The 7,615-nt window shown below is 44.1% G+C and overlaps 1 protein-coding gene across 1 annotated transcript; it reads left to right on the top strand.

Moving 5' to 3' along the window:
- The first annotated feature begins 4,569 nt into the window (after positions 1–4,569).
- LOC101356536 (heat shock cognate 71 kDa protein-like) lies at positions 4,570–6,760 on the top strand. The gene is given in 4 exon segments (XM_012554558.2): positions 4,570–5,823; positions 5,826–5,931; positions 5,933–6,323; positions 6,326–6,760. Coding segments are annotated over 4 exon segments (1,935 nt in total). The 5' UTR covers positions 4,570–4,625; the 3' UTR covers positions 6,566–6,760.
- Positions 6,761–7,615: the final 855 nt, after the last annotated feature.

Raw genomic sequence — 7,615 nt, 5'->3', positions numbered from 1 at the left:
CAGCTCTGGGAAACTAATAGATTAAATGAGAAAAGGTGCCTGCACATAATAACGTCCAGTAAGTGTGGTTTGAATGAATGAGTCAGTGAAAGAATCAATGAATTTCTTGCCTATGAGCATTCTCATGGTCTGAGTAAACCCTGGTGTCTGGAAAGCAGTTGAGTCATTCCTAGACGGTGAGTCAGTCTCCCTCACAGAACCTGCCCATGCCAGGCCAAATGGCCTCCTCTCCACGTTCATTCACCCACTCACCTCCTTCAACCCCACTTTCAGAGCTGTGGTGGCCTGGATGATGATGCCCACAAGAGCAGTGAACACCAACAACTGGTTCAGGGCTAAAAGTTAAGAAGGTAAGTGTCTTAGTTGTCTAGTGCTACTATAACAGAAATACCACAAGTGGATGTCTTTAACAAACAGAAATTTATTCTCTCAGAGTTTAGGAGACTAGAAGTCGGAATTCAGGGTGCCAGCTCCAGAGGAAGTCTTTCTGTCTCTGTTGGTCCTGGGGGAAGGTCCTTTTCATCAATCTTCCCTTGGTCTAGGAGTTTCTCAGTGCAAGGACCCTGGTTCCAAAGGATGTGCTCCACTCCTGCTCTTATTTCTTAGTGGTATGAGGTCCCCTCTTCTCTGCTCAATTCTCTCTTTCATATATCAAAAGAGATTGACTCAAGATACAACACAATCCTTTAGATTGAGTCCTGCTGCATTAACATAACTGCCTCTAATCCTGCCTCATTAACACCTTAGAGGTTAGGATTTACAACACATAGGAAAATCACATCAAATCACAAAATGGACAACCACACAATACTGGGAATGATGACCTAGCCAAAATGACACATTTTTTGGAGACACAAATCAATCAACAACCAGGTAACAAAAGAGAGATAAAAATGTTACGAGTGGGTATGGAGCCCTCAAAATATATCCTCAAGGTGATAGAAAAAGTTGGGAACAGATAACCAAAACCAAAAAAAAAAATGTTAAAATGACAAATGTTTTGTTACATATATATTTACCACAGACACACACACAAAATGTGTCTTTGAGTCAGATTTTTAAAGGCCTATTTACCATATAGGGTGTTAGGAGATTCAAATCATTGGAAAGACTAGAAAAGCACCTCACACAATAAGCTCTCAATTAGTATTAAGTTAAAAAAAAAATAGTGGGAGTGGGAGAGCTTTGAAAGCAAGGATAAGGAGTTGGACTTAATCTTGGGAGGCAACAGGAAGTGTCTGATGGCCATCTGCTTTGGGTTATAGAAAATTTTAAATGCTAACTGTGGAGAATCATCCCTTCTGGTGTAGTGGCTGAGAGCTTGGCTGCTAACCAAAAGGTTGGCAGTTCGAATCCACGAGCCACTCCTTAGAAACCCTACGGGGCAGTTCTACTCTGTTCTGTAGGGTTGCTATGAGTTGAAATCAACTTGACGGCATCAGGTTTGGTTTTTCGGGTTTATAGCCATCCATCTCTTCATCCTCCCATCTAGCCAGCCATCTACACATCCACCCAATGGTTCTCCTACCATGTATTAAGCATTGGATTAGGCATTCAATACATTTTTAACAGTGGCAAAGAAAAGAGAAGTCCTGAAATCCCTTCTCTGTTAAAGAATCATGTCCCAATTGCTTCTCCACCCAGTGGCATCACTAGAGATGGGGTGACCCAGCGAAGTAACTCATGGTGTGCTAATTACCAGAATATTGTAGCTGCAACACCAGGAAATTTGAAAACATCAGTGACTATAAAAACACCAGCAGCAACGAAAACATCAGATCGCATTTGTAGCGCATGCAGAAAAAACCACATGATTCCAAGCATCATTGTAAGTGATAATAATGGCAGCTCTGAACAGAGTGAATTAGAAGTTTTGAAATTAAATTAGCATAGAGTTTTAGCCTTGTGGTTATATTGATATGTGTAAGCTGGGCTTACAAAAATGTTTTTGTTTTTATAACTGACTACAGGAATATTTTTATAAAAAATAATGAATTTCTGCTGAAATACTGCATACAAATTTTATAGATGGTAATTTAGTGTCACCTCCTCTGACACTGTCACCCCACGTGGTCAGCACCCATCACACTCCCCTAGTGATGTCACTGTCTCTACCTGCTATACCTCCAAACTATGAATTGTTTATGTAAACTAAACTATAAGCTTAGATTTCCTGTGTTCTGTTTGATTCAGTGGATTCCTCAGGTCAGCACCAATCTCAAGGGCTTTCCCCATAACAGTGACTAAGACAGGCAGCATTAACCCTGTGTCTGGGAGAAAAATCCAGACTGGGCAATGCTATTTTCAGCAGTGAGGTCCTGAGGCACAGACTGAGCCACCCCACCACCACTGCAATGCTGTGTCAGGAGCATGGGCTTACCTCCAACCTTAGTGGAGACATTAGGGAAGTCCAAAGCCTACGTCTTGGGGAGACAGACTACATTAGAGCCTGTCTTAGTTATCTAGCGCTGCTATAACAGAAATTCCACAAGTGGATGGCTTATCTGCAGTCTTGCCTGCCAATCCTGGGATTCATCGATCTTCACAGCCCGTGAGCAACAGCGCTGCTCTCTGACCTGCCGATCTTGGGTTCGCCAGCCCCTTCAGCTACGTGAATCAGGAAAACCTCTAGCCTGACCCATGAACTTGGAATGTTCCAGTCTCTATAATCGCATGAGCCATTTCCTTGATATAAATCTCTGTATGTATGTATTTATATGCTTTACTGGTTTTGTATATTATTTATTTGCTTTACTGACCAACCTGCAGGAAAAGTCGGTCTTTCTTCTGCAGTGCCCCTTAGCATTTTTCTCTTTTCCTCCATTGCAGCACTTAACATCTTCCGTTGTTAATTTGCATGTTTTTGTCCCTCGCTGAATTGTGAGAACTGCTAACTTTTGATAGCATAGATGCTATAACCACTAGCTAATGAGCAGACACGGAATTAATGAGTAAATGAAGGGCAGTATGGACCCAGAGCCCTGCTATCCTTGGCTGGTTGTGGAGCTTTCTCTCTAGACTGTGTGCTCCATTGGTTCAGGATTCTCCGTCTTATTCACGATTGTAGCCCCCCGCCCAGGACATTGCCTGGCACACAGGCTCTGGAGAAATGTCTAATGAATTAATAAATGAACACATGAGGCAATGACTAGGTCCGTTGAGCAGGTCGAGAAAGGAAGGCTTCTCCATTGGGTTGCCTACCACTGGAGGAGGGAGTGCGCAGTAAGGGTTAAGAGAGCGGACTCTGGAACCTGTTCTGCCACTTACCAACTGTGTGACCTTGGGTACCGTTATTTTATTTTTATGTGCCTCAGTTTCCCCATCTGTAAAATGATACCTACCATGTAGGGTGTTGTAGGGATTAGACAAGTTAATCTAGAGAGAGCACTTCAAATAGTGCTAGGCACACAGAAAGTGTTCGCTGTTATTACTACAGTAAGTCAAACACCATTATGAAGACGCACCCAGGCTCCTTTACACGAAAGTTTTCTTGTATCTTATTTTGCTTGTATACCCACATCCCCAAGTCCTCTAGCTTCTGGGATCGCCCTTCTTTATAATATTCAAATAAAAGGGCTCCAGCTCACACCTCACATTCTACCCAGCATCCTTGCCAATATTTCCGAGAGTTTCAGGTTATGTTCCCCTGGTCACCTCCCCCTCTGAGTTACCTTCTTCCTGCTCCCCAAGTGGTCTTGTCCACACTACGCACCACATTGTCCACATACTCACAGCCATGTTTCACAGAGCACCACAGCCACGGGCTGCTTCATGTGACAAATCTTTCCACAGGATGGGAGGGTATTAGGGGAACTACAGACAGCACTGAACAGCAGATAACTCAAAATTGCAAGTTAACTATTTCTGTTTATAAATATCCTAAACTAACCCAAAAACCAAAAAAAATCAAACCTTTTGCCGTCAAGATGATTCTGACTTATAAAAACACTATAGGACAGAGTAGGACTGCCCCTTAGGTTTTGCAAGGCTGTAATCTTTACGGAAGCTAACTGCCACATTTTTTTCTCCTGCAGAGTGGATGGTGGGTTCGAACCATCAACCTTTCAGTTAGCAGCCGAGTACTTAACCACTGCACCACCAGGTCTCCTAAATTATGCCTACCGCAGGGAATTTCTCACCCCAGCCTTCACCCTGACCCGCCCACTATCTTCTTTGGGATCTGCTCCAACCCATCCTTCCAGTCCTGATGCTCGCAGTGCCCCTTTACCCCCTGTTCCCTGGCACCTAAAGCCCTTGTCTCCTCCAGGAGTATTGTGAAGTATTTGAAATATTTTGAAATCATAACATTTTTGCCATCAGGCAAAAACAGAAAATGTGTTTATTTGACAGAGCTATTTAATTCTGCTTTGTTTCAACTACTGTATCCCAGACTAGGTGCTGGGGCCTGCCTTTATATAAATAAAAAAGGCTTGGCAGTTTTTTTTTTTTTTTTTCCTTAAATGAAGTCCCGCCTACTCTGATCTTTGGGCAGCCACTTTCTTTAACATGTTGTCGAGTGAGTGACAGCATGTACTCTCTTTAAAAATGAAAGTAAAATTGAATGCGCGGCAGCTCTTCTGGCTGTGTTTCTTTTGTTACCTCTCCGGGATCTACTCTGAGCAATCATGTCTAAGGGACCTGCAGCTGGCATTGATCTTGGCACCACCTGCTCTTGTGTGGGTGTCTTTCAGCATGGAAAAGTGGAGATAATTGCAAAAGATCAGGGCAACCGAACCACCCCAAGCTACGTCGCTTTTACTGATACCGAACGATTGATTGGTGATGCCGCCAAGAATCAAGTTGCAATGAATCCCACTAACACAGTTTTCGATGCCAAACGTCTGACTGGACGAAGATTTGATGATGCAGTTGTCCAGTCTGATATGAAGCATTGGCCGTTTGTGGTGGTGAATGATGCAGGCAGGCCCAAGGTCCAGGTAGAATATAAGGGAGAGACCAAAAGTTTCTATCCAGAGGGGGTGTCATCTATGGTTCTGACAAAAATGAAGGAAATTACAGGAGCCTACTTTGGAAAGACTGTTACCAATGCTGTTGTCACTGTACCAGCCTACTTTAACCACTCTCAGCGTCAGGCTACCAAAGATGCTGGAACCATTGCTGGCCTCGGTGTACTGAGAATCATCAACAAGCCAACTGCTGCTGCTATTGCTTATGGCTTAGACAGAAAGGTTGGTGCTGAAAGAAATATTCTGATCTTTGACTTAGGAGGTGGCCCTTTTGGTGTGTCAGTCCTCACTATTGAAGATGGAATCTTTGAGGTCAAATCTACAGCTGGATACACCCACTTAGGTGGAGAAGACTTTGACAACAGAATGGTGAACCATTTCCTTGCCGAATTCAAGCGCAAGCATAAGAAGGACATCAACGAGAACAAGAGGGCTGTTCGTCGCCTCCGCACCGCTTGTGCACGTGCAAAGCGCACTCTGTCTTCCGGCACCCAGGCCAGTATTGAGACTGATTCTCTCTGTGAAGGAATCGACTTCTATACCTCTATTACCCGAGCCCGATTTGAAGAATTGAATGCTGACCTCTTCCGTGGCACCCTGGACCCTGTGGAGAAAGCCCTTAGGGATGCCAAGCTAGACAAGTCACAGATCCATGACATTGTCCTGGTGGGTGGTTCTACCCGTATTCCCAAGATTCAGAAACTTCTTCAGGATTTCTTTAATGGAAAAGAATTGAACAAGAGCATCAACCCTGATGAGGCTGTTGTTTATGGTGCAGCTGTCCAGGCAGCCATCTTACCTGGAGACAAATCTGAAAATGTTCAAGATTTGCTGCTCTTGGATGTCACTCCTCTTTCCCTGGTATTGAAACTGCTGGTGGAGTCATGACTGTCCTGGTCAAGCGCAATACTACCATTCCTACCAAGCAGACGCAGACCTTCACAACCTACTCTGACAACCAGCCTGGTGCTCATTCAGGTTTATGAAGGTGAGGATGCCATGACCAAGGATAACAACCTGCTTGGTCAGTTTGAACTTACGGGCATACCTCCTGCACACCGTGGTGTTCCTCAGATTGAGGTCACTTTTGATATTGATGCCAATGGTATCCTTAACGTCTCTGCTGTGGCCAAGAGTACTGGAGAAGAGAACAAGATGACCATCACTAATGACAAGGGCCGCTTGAGTGAAGAAGACATTGAGCGCATGGTCCAGGAAGCTGAGAAGTACAAAGCTGAAGACGAGAAACAGAGGGACAAGGTGTCTTCTAAGAATTCACTTGAATCCTATGCATTCAACATGAAGGCAGCAGTTGAAGATGAAAAACTTCAAGGCAAGATCAATGATGAGGACAAACAGAAGAGATTCTTGGCAGGTGTAATGAGATTATCAACTGGCTTGGTAAGAGTCAGACGGCCAAGAAGGAAGAATTTGAACATCAGCAGAAAGAGCTGGAGAAAGTCTGCAACCCCATTATTACCAAGCTGTACCAGAGTGCTGGAGGCATGCCTGGAGGAATGCCTGGGGGCTTACCTGGTGGTGGAGCTCCTCCATCTGGTGGTGCCTCTTCTGGACCCACCATTGAAGAAGTTGATTAAGCCAAACTCTGAGCAGATACCTTAGCGGTGTTCCACAGTAAAAATTTGAAGGACCCAAATCTGTACTACATTCAATGGCAGGTTTAAAAGTTACACTGTTATATTAAATTTCTGGGTTTTCTCAATACTTGAATATGGAATATGCACAGGGAAAGGAAGTCAACACTGCACTTTACTAGCACTGTATTGTAAGTGGAAAATGCAATGTCCTAAATAAAATTGTATTTAAAATTGGCACCATGTAAAAAAAATGAAAGTAAAGAAATTTATTGAGAGCAAAAGTAAGTCAAGCGGAGAACATGTCTGATCTCACAAAGTGAAAACTCAGCACTCCAAAATCGCAGAGTTACAGAGGCATTTTTATGAGGTAAAATACCACATTCTGACTGGAAGTTGCAATATTAGGTAAGCAGGAGGTAGGATATAACTTGAAGTAGGGGGAGGGGGAGGGGACTTTACAGTGAATGGTTGGAAACATGAACATGGGCTAAGGGGATTGGGTACACTCACATAATTGTCACAAGATGATTAATAGGGGGCCAGATTCTGCCAGTTCCACTCAGCTAGAGACCCAAAGTCATATGCTGTGAAGAAGTCAAGGTTACATTCTCAGGAATGCAGAAGCAAAAGTCACAAAATGGAGTCAGGCCTATACCTGAGCCAGCCACCCGAGGCATACCAGGCACCTCAGTTTTGGAACCCTTGCACAAACCCACCCAAACCCACTGCTGTCTAGTTGATTCCAACTCCTCTCGACCCAGTCGGGTTTCCAAGGCTGTAAATCTCTATAGGAGCAGACTACCACATCTTTCTCCCACGGAGCCACTGCTAGTTTCAAATCGCCAACCTCTTGGCTAGCAGTCAAGCACTTTCCCCACTACACCACCAGGGCTTGCACAAACAGAAACCAGTATTTAGTCAGGGATCCCTCATTCTCTCTGCCCAGTGCTGCTCCTGCTCCTCCTGCCCCTCCCCCTACCCTTTGCTCCTCCTTCAGACACTATAAATCAAAACCAAACCAGTTGCAGTCAAATCGATTCTGACTCTTAT

Source organism: Trichechus manatus, unplaced genomic scaffold (assembly GCF_000243295.1).
Source record: "Trichechus manatus latirostris isolate Lorelei unplaced genomic scaffold, TriManLat1.0 scaffold00023, whole genome shotgun sequence".
NCBI classification, from domain to species: domain Eukaryota; kingdom Metazoa; phylum Chordata; class Mammalia; order Sirenia; family Trichechidae; genus Trichechus; species Trichechus manatus.
Note: the sequence above shows the minus strand (reverse complement) of the source record. Positions and strands in the feature narration are given on the sequence as shown.